Below are 16,920 nucleotides of genomic sequence, written 5' to 3' on the forward strand. Positions count from 1 at the left end.
ATGGACCCTGTAACCGAACATCCTTACCTGTATAGGCCCTGTAACCAAACATCGTCACCTGTATAGACCCTGTAACCAAACATCGTCACCTGTATAGACCCTGTAACCAAACATCGTCACCTGTATGGACCCTGTAACCGAACATCCTTACCTGTATAGGCCCTGTAACCAAACATCGTCACCTGTATAGACCCTGTAACCAAACATCGTCACCTGTATGGGCCCTGTAACCGAACATCCTTACCTGTATAGGCCCTGTAACCAAACATCGTCACCTGTATAGACCCTGTAACCAAACATCGTCACCTGTATAGACCCTGTAACCAAACATCGTCACCTGTATAGACCCTGTAACCAAACATCGTCACCTGTATAGACCCTGTAACCAAACATCGTCACCTGTATAGACCCTGTAACCAAACATCGTCACCTGTATAGACCCTGTAACCGAACATCCTTACCTGTATAGACCCTGTAACGAAACATCGTCACCTGTATAGACCCTGTAACCAAACATCGTCACCTGTATAGACCCTGTAACCAAACATCGTCACCTGTATAGACCCTGTAACCGAACATCCTTACCTGTATAGACCCTGTAACGAAACATCGTTATCTGTATAGACCCTGTAACCAAACATCGTCACCTGTATAGACCCTGTAACCGAACATCGTCACCTGTATAGACCATGTAACTAAACATCGTCACCTGTATAGACCCTGTAACCAAACATGGTCACCTGTATAGACCCCATAGTCAAACACCGTCACCTGTGTAGACCCCATAGTCAAACATCGTCACCTCAATAGACCCCGTAGTCAAATATCGGCGGAGGGTGCTTACCGAGTGGGTTGTCGGGGGAGTCGTCCCCGTACACCTTGAGGAGGAAGATGATCATAACGACGTAGATGATGGCGGTGTTGAAGTAACTGACGTAGAACGTCGCCCCGAGGCCGCCGATGAAGGTGTAACCGCCGATGGTGATGGCCACCAGCGTCGTGGCGTACTCCAGACTGATGTCCTTAACCAGACTCGTGATGACGGCAGCGCCACCTGTGAGTGAGTGAGTGAGTGAGTGAGTGAGTGAGTGAGTGAGTGAGTGAGGTGGTTGTACACGCATACATACCCCTACACCTACACATGCATACACACAGACACATTCACGCATGCATACATATAGACACACGTACAGATACACAAACACACACTCTCTCACACACACACACACGACCCGTGAAGATTCCGGGATAGAATAGGTCTTCAGCAACCCATACTTGCCGTAAAAGGCAATTGCGTGGATCGATGCTCATGCTGTCAATCACTGGATTGTCTGGTCCAGACTCCTTTATTTACAGACCGCCGTCATATAGCTGGAAAAGTGCTGAGTGCGGCGTTAAACAACAAACCAACCACACACACACACACACACACACATATATACACACATAAATGCATATATAGACACACACATACACACACACACATTTTATGAAGTAAACAATCGATCCCACAACATGGTACTTCCCGTGGTCTCCATGGAAACAAACCACTCAAAGACCAGGCTGTGTGTCATGACCGCGACAATATTACGCTGGTCGTTCGATCATAAGAGTGTCCTCATCATGACCTAATTCCTAAATGTACCTGCCTTGACGTTGGCATGCCCTGAACAAAGTGCCATCGTATTCCAGCTATAGTAGAGAGGTCTCACACAATAAAAAGGCATTACCGAGCATGAGCATGGCGGTGACGATGATGTTGGTGGTTAGGGCGAAGGCGCAGAACACCTTGTGAGTCGTCCTGCCGAAGCGCGCCCTGATCACCTGGAGAAAAGTCTTGGCGCCAGGTGCCCGTATCTTCAGCTGCACGGACAGGGTGGCGAACAACAGGATCTGGATTGTCGCCCCTGCCGCGTACCAGAAGGGTCCACTGATGCCATACTGAAAATAACCAAAGGAAACACACTAGGAAACAATAATTACATACTAGGAAACAATAGGAAACACACCAGCAAACACACAACCAGAAGGGCCCACTGGTGCTGTACTGTAAATAACACAAGGAAACACACTAGAGACAAAAGGTTACACACTTCCAGAAGGGCCCACTGATGCCGTACTGAAAATAACACACGGAAACACAAGGAAACAATAGGAAACACACTAGTAAACACACTACCAGGAGGGCCCACTGATGCCGTACTGAAAATAACACAAGGAAACACACAAGGAAACAATAGGAAACACACTAGTAAATACACTACCTGAAGGGCCCACTGATGCCGTACTGAACATAACACAAGGAAACACACAAGGAAACAATAGGAAACACACTAGCAGAAAGGCCAACTGATGCCGTATTGAAAATAATACAAGGAAACACACTAGGAAACACTCTAGCAGAAGGGCCCACTGATGCCTTACTGAAAACAACACAAGGAAACACTCTAGCAGAAGGGCCCACTGATGCCGTACTGAAAACAACACAAGGAAACACACTAGGAAACACTCTAGCAGAAGGGCCCACTGATGCCTTACTGAAAACAACACAAGGACACACTCTAGCAGAAGGGCCCACTGATGCCGTACTGAAAACAACACAAGGAAACACACTAGGAAACACTAGGAAACACACTAGCAGAAGGGCCCACTGACGCCGTACAGAACATAACGCAAGGAAACACACCAGGAAACAATGGGAAACACACTAGCAGAAGGGCCCACAGATGTTGTACTGAAAATACCAAAGAGTTCCTTCATTGCAAATTGTGCCATTTGGAACGATCCCAAAGGAGCTATCTGTTTAAACAAAGATTGTCGAAGCAGCCCGACAGTGTCACGATTAGGAAATCATTACGTGCTGGTGTTGAATCACGCGGGAACAAATGCTGTCGTGATTCGGATGTCTTTGACATCATATACACAGTGCATGCTGAGGTATAAACTAGGTTTGTCATATCGACCAAAGACGCCTTACTTTACTGGCGACTGTGGACGACTGCAGCAGTGTGGCGGCCCACGTCCACTGGGAGACGATCGTTGTGGCTGTCAGTCCGGCGTTCACCGTCCCCCCAGCGTCAAACGCCGTGTCAAGATTGTTCTGTAAAATAGGTGAACATTAATTTCTTTTTTAAATCCTCTATCAATCAGTGTGTGAGTGAGTGAGTGAGTGAGCAAGCAAGTGAGCGAGTGAGTGAGTGAGTGAGCGAGTGAGTGTTGATACATTGTGTACGATATATGTGAAAACAATATGTCGATCGCTATCTGGAATTCCGTGATGTCATTCTACGTCGCCTTCAGGAAAGGGAATCCTGTATATCACTAACAGTCTCACTGTCCTCTGGGGCCAGTCCCGGGGTCACATTACACCATCATTGTGATTAGTCATTCACCCCCGTGATGTGGGACGCGCGTTCGCTCTGTCACCCGGCGACAGGTAGCGGAGTACCTAGCATGATGTAAAATACGGTTGCCACATGTCGCTACACAAAGGCAGACAACTGTCGCAGATCGATTTGATGATACAGACATTTGACACAGATCGAACTTCTAAGGGGCGTCTATCACAGACCGATATACCTAAATATGAATTTGTAACAGATCGATATAACGAGACAGGTATTTGTCACAGATCGATATAACGATACAGTCGTTTGTCACAGATCGATATAAGGACACAGATATTTGTCACAGATCGATATAACGAGACAGATATTTGTCACAGATTGAAATACTGAGATAACAGATCGATACTCTGACAAACATAATAGTATTAGTAACAGATCGACTCACCTAGGGACAGATTTTAAGTCAACCCTGGAACCTCAATCAAATCTAAATCGTTCTGAGACATCGCATCCAATTCTTCTTCAAACAAATATTTGATAATTACGACTGCTTACAAATCTGCTTCTAATATCTTTATGGGAACAATCCGTCTGACGCCATGATATCCACGCGAAGTAATTGCATGGAAATTACGATGTAATCTAAACCCTTCATGTTGGTCTCACCCGGCAGGTGAAGAGTCAAAACCTTCTCCCAGGGTACAAGACAAGACAATGGATGTCGGGATAAACACGGATCACGCTGTATATCGCTACGTTATCGCCAGTGTACAAGACAAGACAATGGATGTCGGGATAAACACGGATCACGCTGTATATCGCTACGTTATCGCCAGTGTACAAGACAAGACAATGGATGTCGGGATAAACACGGATCACGCTGTATATCGCTACGTTATCGCCAGTGTACAAGACAAGACAATGGATGTCGGGATAAACACGGATCACGCTGTATAACGCTACGTTATCGCCAGTGTACAAGACAAGACAATGGATGTCGGGATAAACACGGATCACGCTGTATATCGCTACGTTATCGCCAGTGTACAAGACAAGACAATGGATGTCGGGATAAACACGGATCACGCTGTATAACGCTACCCGCAAGTGTACAAGACTAGACAATGGATGTCGGGATAAACACGGATAACGCTGTATAACGCTACGTTATCGCCAGTGTACAAGACTAGACAATGGATGTAGGAGATTCCTAGTGTTTCTTTATATGGGGCACGTATTACAAGAATGTCCGTTGAAGCCGAATTTCGATCTGTATCATCACGACGGTACAGTGATGACCTTGACGGTACAGTGATGACCTTGACGGTACAGTGATGACGCTGGCGATACAGTGATGACGCTGACGGTACAGTGATGACCTTGACGGTACAGTGATGACGCTGACGGTACAGTGATGACCTTGACGGTACAGTGATGACCTTGACGGTACAGTGATGACGCTGACGGTACAGTGATGACCTTGACGGTACAGTGATGACGCTGGCGATACAGTAATGACGCTGACGTTATGTCAGTTTTGACATTCGACTAAGCGACAGAAATAAACGAGACCACACACACTCCAACATCAATTGACTTAAACACAATATAATGACGTGTAAGTAGGAGTGTGATCAGTCACATGTCACAGCAGCTGAATAACTGCGTTGGACGACTGATGAACTCAACACCTGAGATGGTTTACGATTCTCCTGCAAATACAATCACTGTATTGTCTGGTCCAGCCTCGATTATTTACAGACCGCCGTCATATAGCTGGAACATTGCTGAGTGCGGCGTTAAACAACAAAAAATCAAAATCCTTCAAATACAAACTGGCACATTTGTAAATTTATTCATTTCTGAAATGTATTTGCTTGTCATCAGCTTCTGAAATGTCAGTGAAAGCCACGTGATCCGTGTTTAGCGTTGGGCATGTTTTGTAATCAAGGTAAACTGAACATGTTATTGCTATTGCAGGATATTAATACAATTATTTGATTATTCTCCCGCGCTACATGTATTTCGCTTGCGAAAACGTTATGTAGCAAATAATTGTAAAATTGCCACAAATATGACTTTTGATGAGTCAAAGTATGGTATTTCTAATATAACTCCATTCTTTGGCACCTAAAAGGCCGTTCCATGGCGTCAATAGCAGGAATCTGACCGTGGCTGCTGTAGCCCACAGTTAGTTGTGCCATCTTCCCATCTCTTCACACACGATTTCGCCGACATTAATGTAAACAATATGAATGAAATATTGAATAAAATTGATAAAAATATTACAAACAGATATACAATGAACACGTTTTAAAACCAGATAGTATAATAATGGGATTGAATGGCGTACTTCTGTTGGAATTTTTGACTGGTATTTCCGGTGTTACATGCTCGCGGTGATCAGCTGATAATGTTTTTTGAGATGCCGAAAAACATCGTGTCAGTTCAAAACTTGAGCTTATTAACAATGGTAGTAAGTTTTTGGGAGCGATGCTTCACCGCCCTCTATAACCGAGGTAGCGCTATATTGAAGGGCGCAATAGGGAGGGGATACTGTACGTAAGATTTGCGTTCTATATCGTGGCGTATCGATTATAGGTCCACGTGTATCGTATCGTGGACCAAATATCCCAATGCATCGGACTTTCGGCGTATAGTTTCACCCTTACTGTTTTCAGCGTTGGGCATTTTCGTAATTAAGAATTGAAGGTTCATGAAATATATTACTAAAACGAGGCAAACTAATGTACACAGGGGATAACGGGGTCGCCAGCAGGTGATGACGTCATGTACACAGGGGATAACGGGGTCGCCAGCAGGTGATGACGTCATGTACACAGGGGATAACGGGGTCGCCTGCAGGTGATGACGTCATGTACACAGGGGATAACGGGGTCGCCTGCAGGTGATGACGTCATGTACACAGGGGATAACGGGGTCGCCAGCAGGTGATGACGTCATGTACACAGGGGATAACGGGGTCGCCTGCAGGTGATGACGTCATGTACACAGGGGATAACGGGGTCGCCAGCAGGGGATGACGTCATGTACACAGGGGATAACGGGGTCGCCAGCAGGTGATGACGTCATGTACACAGGGGATAACGGGGTCGCCAGCAGGTGATGACGTCATGTACACAGGGGATAACGGGGTCGCCAGCAGGGGATGACGTCATGTACACAGGGGATAACGGGGTCGCCAGCAGGTGATGACGTCATGTACACAGGGAACAACGGGGTCGCCAGCAGGTGATGACGTCATGTACACAGGGGATAACGGGGTCGCCAGCAGGTGATGACGTCATGTACACAGGGGATAACGGGGTCGCCAGCAGGTGATGACGTCATGTACACAGGGGACAACGGGGTCGCCTGCAGGTGATGACGTCATGTACACAGGGGACAACGGGGTCGCCTGCAGGTGATGACGTCATGTACACAGGGGATAACGGGGTCGCCAGCAGGTGATGACGTCATGTACACAGGGGATAACGGGGTCGCCAGCAGGTGATGACGTCATGTACACAGGGGATAACGGGGTCGCCAGCAGGTGATGACGTCATGTACACAGGGGATAACGGGGTCGCCAGCAGGTGATGACGTCATGTACACAGGGGATAACGGGGTCGCCAGCAGGTGATGACGTCATGTACACAGGGGATAACGGGGTCGCCAGCAGGTGATGACGTCATGTACACAGGGGACAACGGGGTCGCCTGCAGGTGATGACGTCATGTACACAGGGGATAACGGGGTCGCCAGCAGGTGATGACGTCATGTACACAGGGGATAACGGGGTCGCCTGCAGGTGATGACGTCATGTACACAGGGGATAACAGGGTCGCCAGCAGGTGATGACGTCATGTACACAGGGGACAACGGGGTCGCCAGCAGGTGATGACGTCATGTACACAGGGGACAACGGGGTCGCCAGCAGGTGATGACGTCATGTACACAGGGGACAACGGGGTCGCCAGCAGGTGATGACGTCATGTACACAGGGAACAACGGGGTCGCCAGCAGGTGATGACGTCATGTACACAGGGGACAACGGGGTCGCCAGCAGGTGATGACGTCATGTACACAGGGAACAACGGGGTCGCCAGCAGGTGATGACGTCATGTACACAGGGGATAACGGGGTCGCCAGCAGGTGATGACGTCATGTACACAGGGAACAACGGGGTCGCCAGCAGGTGATGACGTCATGTACACAGGGAACAACGGGGTCGCCAGCAGGTGATGACGTCATGTACACAGGGGACAACGGGGTCGCCTGCAGGTGATGACGTCATGTACACAGGGGACAACGGGGTCGCCTGCAGGTGATGACGTCATGTACACAGGGGACAACGGGGTCGCCTGCAGGTGATGACGTCATGTACACAGGGGACAACGGGGTCGCCTGCAGGTGATGACGTCATGTACACAGGGGACAACGGGGTCGCCTGCAGGTGATGACGTCATGTACACAGGGGATAACGGGGTGGCCAGCAGGGGATGACGTCATGTTCACAGGGGATAACGGGGTTGCCAGCAGGTGATGACGTCATGGTCACAGGGGATAACGGGGTCACCAGCTGTGGTCGCTCACTTGTAGATCATATCCCCCTACTTTGTTCGTCATGTCAACAGAATATTATTTTTAACAGTAATAAATCAGCAGACAGCTGCGCTTTCTCACGGTAATGAATAGCGCAGTTTGGATCACAAGACACTGACGGTCGGAACAATAAATCACAGCCAAACAAACATCTTAGCTAAAGAGTTTTCTTGTCAATAAAACAGAGATCAATAATAAAAACAATATGCCGACGAGGTTGTAAGTATCAATTGACGAGTCATTGGCACTTAATTCTTCAAAGGGCAACTGTTGTCTGACGAGCCCCACTTTCTCACACGGGATTACCGAGTGTCGGTGTACTTAATGTATCCCCGTTACGTAGCCGATGTTCACTGAGTACGTGAGGGTGAAGCAGGCGTCGATGACCGCTCCAACAATGGATCAGCATGTATATTGATTAGTTCCTCCACGCTTCAAGTTATATTACCAGTCCAGGGAACATCAACCTTGCAGTAGGTTAATAGTTAGCAGTAGTTAGTTGTGTTGTTACACCTGTGTGTTGTTTTTGTTTGTTTGTTGTTTAACGCCGCACTCAGCAACAATACAGGTATACGACGGCGGTCTGTAAATAATCTAGTCTGGGCCAGATAATCCAGTGATTGACATCATCAACATCGATCCACGCATTTGGGATACGATGACATGCATCAACCAAGTCAGCGAGCCTGACCACCCGATCCCGTGAGTCGCCGTTTACGCAAGCATAGTCCTCTTTTACGGCAAGTGTGGGTTGCTGAAGACCTATTCCACCCCGGATCTTCACGGGTCTCACCCTGTGTCACACACACTTTCCTATTTCTATGAAACCAATAAAGGAAAGCATCCTCTCAATAGTCTGCTCATTTTGTGATGTTTCAGTCAGCTGATGGAGTGATTACCATGGAAACCAAACTGATATTGTCACCATGAAAATAATTGTGAAAAATGTATGTTTGTGTGATGAGGACATGGTGGCCGAGTAACTCCACTTAGCGGACGTGTACCGTGTCTTAATGACCCATATTGATCATAACGCAAAACAAAGTACGTTTACTTCACAAATGCAATTAACTGTTTTATTCAGCCCATAACAAGCGACTGTGTCTCGTTCTGTCTCACTTGAATCAAAATCAAAACCGCTAAGTATAGGCAGTTCAAGGAAAGTGTATCAATTCAGTTGTTTTGTGTTGTTTTGTGTTTCTTTCTTTTGATATTTTAATTGATGTTTATCCAAACAGGTATTGTGTTGGTTAATGTGTTTGTTCAGAACTAAACAGCTTACTTGTCCACGTACATCATACGACATGTACACAAATAATTGTACATAAAACCTTTTCATGAAAGAGGATCGGTGACCGGACCCACTACTATATCTTCCAGCTGGACAAGGCACTCGTGAAGAGCAACCTCCTCGTGGTGAGTGCTGGGTAGCGCTAATAGCTCTTCCCCAGTGTGGACTCGGGGTAGAATTTGTCCACAGCACCCCATTGCTGGTCGTAAAAGGCGACCGAATTGGGCAACCCGTTTGCCGTGGGTTGCGCCCCTGTGTCGGCGGAGGACGGGAGTCTGGTGGTTGAGGGCACTGGTTCCAGGAATAGCGTTCCTTTGCCCAATACACCACTTCGACCCTGACTTCGCCTAGACGGGTGGTAGAATGGGCCCGGTCTTATCAATCTGCTGGTCATGCCATGCCCTGAGCACCTTACTTTTTGCTCACTGCTCTCACTATTCGGCTTGGTAATTTATATCTATAATTGAATTGTTTGAGTTTATGACAAATGTTTTAATATACATTTTATTGATTTTTACACTACTTGATAAATTCAAAATTTGCCTAGATGCCAGTGCCAGAAGGCGGTGGCTCATGGTCCAATCCGGTAGATTTATTGATCTTTTGATTTGTACTTCTGCTTGAGTATACCCTCCTGGTTTCCCTGGTGCCGTCTGTTGGAGATCCACAGATGTGTCGCATCGTCCACGTAGACACTCCATGGTGGGTGGGGAGCTAGGAGGGCGAAATACAATTAATACTACCATGGCACCCCCCCTCAAAAAACGCTCACACGAATCGGATGATTCGCTCTCTTCTGGGGATGAAGATTCTCCTCAAACTCTTATCAATCCTGATGCTTGGTCTCGATTTCTCGTGATGTCAGCTCCACTGAAACTGAATCCATTTGCCATAGCTAAAGGTATTGAATGTTTAGTTGATGAAGTAAAGGAAGTAAAAAAGTTAAGATCTGGTTCTCTGCTGATCCACTGCAAAAAAACAAAGCCAGTCAAAAGGTCTCCTTTCCACCAAATCACTAGCTACTGTTCCCGTTCAGGTTACTCCTCACAGGACACTGAACTGTAGTAAAGGAATCGTCCGTGATATCGGACGATGCCTTGCTGTTATGACTGAATCCGAAATTGTCACAGAGCTTCACTCCCCAGGAGTTACTGCTGTAAAACGTTTTACAGCAAAAAGGAACAATGAAATCACCAAAACTAACACATATCTTTTTACTTTTTGCCTCCCAATGCGTCCAGACTCACTCAAAGCTGGTTACTGCAACTTAAGGGTGGATACTTTTATCCCTAATCCCTTAAGGTGCTACACTTGCCAAAAGTATGGCCATGGCTCGAAATTTTGCCATGATCCAGCTGCATGTCATCGATGTGGTGGAACATGCGAAGATAGTTATCTCTGTGACAAACCACCTCTGTGTCAACTGTTCAGGTAACCATCCCTCTTCTTCAAAAGAATGTCCTACTTGGAAACTACAATCACAAATATCAAAGTAAAGCATGAACGAAACATATCTTTTTTCGATGCAAAAAATGGTTGTTCTCGCTCAGGAACAAGCAGGTCCGACTTATTCTTCTGCCGTTTCTGCTTCTTTGCAGGTTTCCAAGCCTAAACATGTTTCATGTAAATCTATAGCTTGTCAGACTGATTACACGTGGGCTAAAACCTCTGGCCCAACGTTATTATCTTCAGCAATGCAGGTGGGAGAACTACAAGAGAACTCTAGCTCCCAAACGTCACCGGTACTCACTCACACCATGACATCTTGTGATAAGGACGCAGATTTATCTCAGGACCGGACAACAGCAAAAGTATCTGAACAATCAAAATCGGAAATAACTGTCACACAAATTTCAAAGAACAAATCCAAACCTTAAAAGAACAATCTAGAAAGTATCAGAGTGGCAGAGCCTCGAAAGGGGCAGACAACAAGATCCAGCTATTCAATAAGTTTGGATCACTAGAGGACATGGATGTGTCCGACGTGAGCCATCACATGGCACAAAGCTTGTCGGCCTCAAGGAAGGTGAGGGGTAGGTCCCCAGTAAATCCCCCCAAAAGATAGTTTCTTCATCAAATATTGTACAGTGGAATTGTAGAGGAATTAAGACTAATTTTAATGAATTACATCTATTGGTCCAAGATCTTAATCCATCAGCATTCTGCTTACAAGAGACATATTTAAAGCAAACAGACAATTTTAACTTACGTCAGTATAGAGCATATTATTCGTTTTCTCCTCCAGGTGATAGAGCCACTGGAGGATCTTCAATCATTGTGCGACAGAAAGTTATCCACAGTCCTGTTGTACTTAATACTAACCTGCAAGCCGTTGCAGTGCGACTTACTTTACACGTTGCATTTACACTGTGTTCTTTGTATATTCCGCCGTCGTCAGCTCTCCAGCAGTCTGATCTTCAAACACTCCCTAAGCCATGTATAATCATGGGTGATTTGAACGGCCACAATCCTCTTTGGGGTGGTACAAACACTAATACTAAAGGTAAAGTACTTGAGGATTTTATAACCAATAATGATCTGTGTACCTTTAATGATGACACCCATACTTATCTGCATCCAGCAACCGGGACTTACTCTTCTTTGGATTTGTCCCTTACTGATACAAATCTACTAAACGATTTCGATTGGGCTGTCCACAATGATCTTTGTGGAAGTGACCACTTCCCAACTGTTCTATCAACTGTTAATCCGACTGATGTTCCTCCTCCTACAAGATGGAATTTTACAAAGGCAAACTGGTCTTTGTTTCAAACATTATGCACTTAAAGACTAAAACCCGAATTATTTCTAAATGATCATGATCCTATTTAGGTTTTTGCTGATGAATAGAATATAATTGCGGATGAATGTATCCCAAAGTCCTCTACGGTTCCACATATCCGTAAACCATGGTTTACCATGGACTGCAAACAACCTAGAAAGGCTAGAAAAAAGGCAGAAAAATATTTTCGTCGCCATCCAACAGTCCACAACTTGAATCAATTTAAAATTTCAAATGCCAAGGCTCGTCGCCCCTTTAAGCAAAATAAACGACAGTCATGGCAAACATATGTTTCTAAAATTAATTCAAGAACGCCTATTACAAAGGTTTGGAATATGGTTCAGAAAATTAAAGGAAAAGGGTCCAAATCCAGTGTTCGCCATCTCAAGGAGGGTGACACTCTTATAACAGATAAATCTGATATTGCTAATAAATAAGGTGAAACATTAGCTCAACATTCCTCATCATCCAATTATGTACCTGACTTTCAGAAATATAAGGCAGAACAAGAAAAAAATAAACTTAATTTTCACTCAGATAACGGTGAGGATTATAATGAAGTATTTTCCATTCATGAGCTCCATACTGCCCTTGGGCAAGCTCATGATACTGCTTCGGGGCCTGATAATATTCATTATCAGATCCTTACACATTTACCTGAATCGTGTTTAGAAACAATGCTAAATATCTTTGACAATATTTTGACTTCTGGAAATTTTCCATCATCATGGCGAAATGCTACTGTCATTCCTATACCTAAGCCTGGTTGTGATCATACCGATCCCTCGAATTATAGACCAATATCCCTCACTAGCTGTGTTTGTAAGACTATGGAACGTATGATAAATAATCGTTTAGTTTGGTACTTGGAAACCAACAATCTCATTACTAACATTCAATGTGGTTTCCGCAAAAATCGTAGTACCATCGATCATTTAGTACGTTTAGAATCTTTTATTAAAAATTCCATAATAAATAAACAACATGCTGTATCAATATTTTTTTATCTCGAAAACGCATATGATACCACATGGAAGTATGGTATTTTAAAAGATCTACATGATTTTGGTTTAAGGGGCCGTTTGCCTCTATTTATATCTCAGTTTTTAAAAAAAAGACAATTTCAAGTTCGTGTGGGTTCAACCCAGTCTGACCATTACAATCAGGATCAGCGTGTCCCACAAGGCAGTATCTTGTCTGTAACGTTGTTTAGCATAAAGATTAACAGTTTGTCGAAGGTTTTAAACGATTCACTTGATGGATCATTATTTGTGGATGATTTTAATGTTTCTTGTCGTGGTAAAAACATGCATACCATTGAAAGGCAACTGCAATTGTGTTTAAACAAAATCCATAAATGGTGTATTGAAAATGGCTTTAAATTTTCAAAAGCCAAGACCAACTGCATTCATTTTTGTAGAAAGTATAAGCCGCATAAGGACCCTGATTTAGTTTTGGATGGTGCTCCTATCAAAGTTGTCAAACAGGCCAAGTTTCTTGGTATTATTTTTGACCGGCACTTGACCTTTCTGCCACACATAAATTATTCAAAAACTAAATGCCTGAAGGCTCTTGATATAATAAAAGTAATTCAAACGCAAAATGGGGAGGGGATCAGAAAACCCTCCTCAAACTGTACAGAGCCCTCATCCGCGCTAAACTTGATTACGGCTCCATCGTCTATGGTGGAGCATGTAAAAGCAATTTGAAAAGACTGGATTCTGTTCACCATCAGGGCCTGAGGCTTTGCCTTGGAGCCTTTAGAACTTCTCCAGTTCCTAGTCTGTACGTGGAGGTTGATGAGCCTTCACTTAAACAACGTCGCATTAAATTATCTTTACAAAATGTTTCTAAATTACGTTCTTTGAAATCCAATCCAGCCTATGACTGTGTTTTTAACCCTCTTTATGAAGACCTCTATACTTAAAAATCATCACTCACGCCACCCCTCGAACTAAGAATACAATCGTCCATTTCGGATGCTAAAATATAACCCCAACTTTTGACTTCCCCCATGGCAGTTACTGAAACCAGAGGTGGATCTAACATTAACTAAATTTTAAAAATCTGAAACAAATCAACTAATTTTTCAACAAGAGTATAATTAGTTAAGAAACAAATATGATACTTATTTACCGATGGATCAAAGGATGGTGACGCAGTTGCTAGCGCCACCATCGTCGGATCCAGGACAATATCCCCTTTAATTACAGATAACTGTTCCATTTTTATAGCCGAATCAAACGCCATATTAACAGCACTAGAATACATTCGTAAACAATCAAAGCATAAACAATTTATTATATTTTCAGACTCTCTTTCCTGTCTTCTAAACTAATCAATCTACTAAACATCCACTTTTAATCGAAATACATGAATTATATAATGAACTTGCTACTGGCCAATACGACATCGTTTTTTCCTGGTTACCAAGCAATGTTGGCATCAAAGGTAACACAAAGGCCGATGCTGCTGCTAAAGCAGCACTCAACAAATCTGTGACACCACTTCTTGTTCCATACACTGATTACAGACCTGTGACTGGATCATATATACGAGATCTGATGCAAAAGAAGTGGGACACCCAAGTAGGTATCAATAAATTACATGACATTTAACCAAATATCGGTTACACCTACTTGGGTTGTCAGTCCAGATTTGAAGAGGTCATTTTACGACGATGTCGTATTGGCCATTCGCGTTACACAAATGAATATTTATTGAAAGGTGGGGATCCTCCGTTCTGCACCCCTTGTGATGAAAGAATCACAGTCAAGCATGTCCTGCTTGACTGTGTTGATTTTTCCATCACAAGGGATAACTATTTCAAGGTTAAATCTATGAAGGATCTTTTTAACACTATTAGTTCTAATTTAATTATTGTTTTTTTAAAAGAAATTGAATTGTCACATAAATTTTGATTAATATGTTGTGTATATAATATTTTATAATCGGCAGAATAAATGTGATAACTGAGATTGTTAGTGGCTGTATCCTCGAAGGGGGTTGAAGTAGTGTAAAATTATTGTTACCTTGAGAGGGTATCTAAGACCACGTCTTTCAAAGTATATTTATTTCAGCCACGTTTTTAATAGTAGTATATATGTTCGTTTAACTTTGGCTAAATTTGTCATAATCGCCAACAGCTGAAGGGATGATGCAAATCCGGCTGGGGTCCATGCAGGATGCAAAAGTACTGTAAGTCCCCATGGACCCTAGCATGGTGATCTCTCTTCAGTGGCTGGCGATCAATAGCTCATTTTTATCTTGTGTTGTTACGTATGATGTTATATTTTTATGGCTATCTACTAGTTTCAAATATAATCTGTGATAAATCTAGTTATTTTACTGTCCATCATTGACAGGTTTTTATTCATTCTAAATATATGTATTATTAATGTACTTCTCGTCACGATATGGCTGAAATACTGCCGATATGTGGCTAAATATTAACTCACTCACTCACTCACTCCAGCTGGACAAAACTCATGTGCCCATAAAAACCCTTTATATAACATTGCTATCGAGTCAAACATGGTAGCCAGATGCACGTCGTCATGGTAGCCAGATGCACGTCGTCATGGTAGCCAGATGCACGTCGTCATGGTAGCCAGATGCACGTCGTCATGGTAGCCCATGATGACCCGGAAATTGCCCGTGCATCCCGGTCACTGCATGCATCAAATTCCACGAGTAAGAAATTCGTCACACATTGGGACCGAGCTAATTAAAACACTGGGTAAGCGTTGAGGTGTTTAAACTGTGAAAAGCAACTTTGTAGACTGCACGGCTGGAAGAGTCAAGACCTCATCTGAAAGTTCGAGTTGTAGGACTGTAGGTGAGTCCAGGTTTCATCTTGACAGCAGTGATGGCCGTCGCCGTGTTTGTCGACGTGGTGAACGTTACACTGTCGCCTGCGCTGTTCAACGTTCTGTTTGCGGTAGTGGAAGCGTAATGGTGCGGACCGGCATCACTGCCCATCAGTGAATCTGTTGAGCCTTCGATGTCAATTTGACAGGTGAACGGTGCCGTGACGAAGTTATCTCTCCTCAGATATATTAGATGTTGTGTGAACCGACGCTCACGAACGCATCACATTTGACGTCAAAGATCCATGAGTCGAGATGCACCATTTGTCTCGTGCAGGATTAGCTCGACACACGCACCGTCACCGTGGTAACTCAGTGTCCCGAGTACCATCACATGATATATAGGTATCCGACGCTCGACACACGCACCGTCACCTCGGTAACTCAGTATCCCGAGTACCATCACATGATATATAGGTATCCGACGCTCGACACACGCACCGTCACCTCGGTAACTCAGTATCCCGAGTACCATCACATGATATATAGGTATCCGACGCTCGACACACGCACCGTCACCTCGGTAACTCAGTATCCGGGTACCATCACATGATATATAGGTATCCGACGCTCGACACACGCACCGTCACCTTGGTAACTCAGTATCCAGAGTACCATCACATGATATATAGGTATCCGACACACGCACCGTCACCTCGGTAACTCAGTGTCCCGAGTACCATCACAGACTTAAGGGGTATCCGACACTCGAGTCTCCATGTCTGCCGTCAGCACAGTGAAGTATGAGGTCATGTTCAGAAGCGTGGTGTTCGTGTGTAGCTGTTGAACAGGCAGGTCGCTGCTCTGTACATAGACTCACAGGATGTGCGCGCATGGCCCATCACTTGAACACGACCCATTATTTCCAGGACACGTGGGACCATCTATCTAATCGTTACCGGAGCAGACGAGTATCTGTACCGAGCCCCGCCCTACCGGAACCGGAAGCTGACCTACATCCTCGACAACAAAACACGTGACACGTCTGATACTCTACTCTTTTGTCCTTTTGTTTGTAGTTTAACG

At 44.5% G+C, this 16,920-nt stretch overlaps 1 protein-coding gene across 1 annotated transcript in view; it reads right to left on the reverse strand.

Moving 5' to 3' along the window:
• Positions 1 to 16,920, reverse strand: part of LOC124127675 (urea-proton symporter DUR3-like) — a 130,798-nt gene that overhangs the window by 79,505 nt on the left and 34,373 nt on the right. Inside the window, exons 3-5 of the mRNA XM_048393191.1 lie at positions 2,978 to 3,100; positions 1,731 to 1,941; positions 845 to 1,054 (exon numbers count right to left, since the gene is read on the reverse strand). Of these exons, the coding sequence (XP_048249148.1) occupies positions 845 to 1,054; positions 1,731 to 1,941; positions 2,978 to 3,100 (544 nt within the window). The remainder of the gene's footprint in view (positions 1 to 844; positions 1,055 to 1,730; positions 1,942 to 2,977; positions 3,101 to 16,920) is intronic.

Source organism: Haliotis rufescens, unplaced genomic scaffold (genome assembly GCF_023055435.1).
Source record: "Haliotis rufescens isolate VD_foot unplaced genomic scaffold, xgHalRufe1.0.p SCAF_117, whole genome shotgun sequence".
Lineage (NCBI taxonomy): Eukaryota > Metazoa > Mollusca > Gastropoda > Lepetellida > Haliotidae > Haliotis > Haliotis rufescens.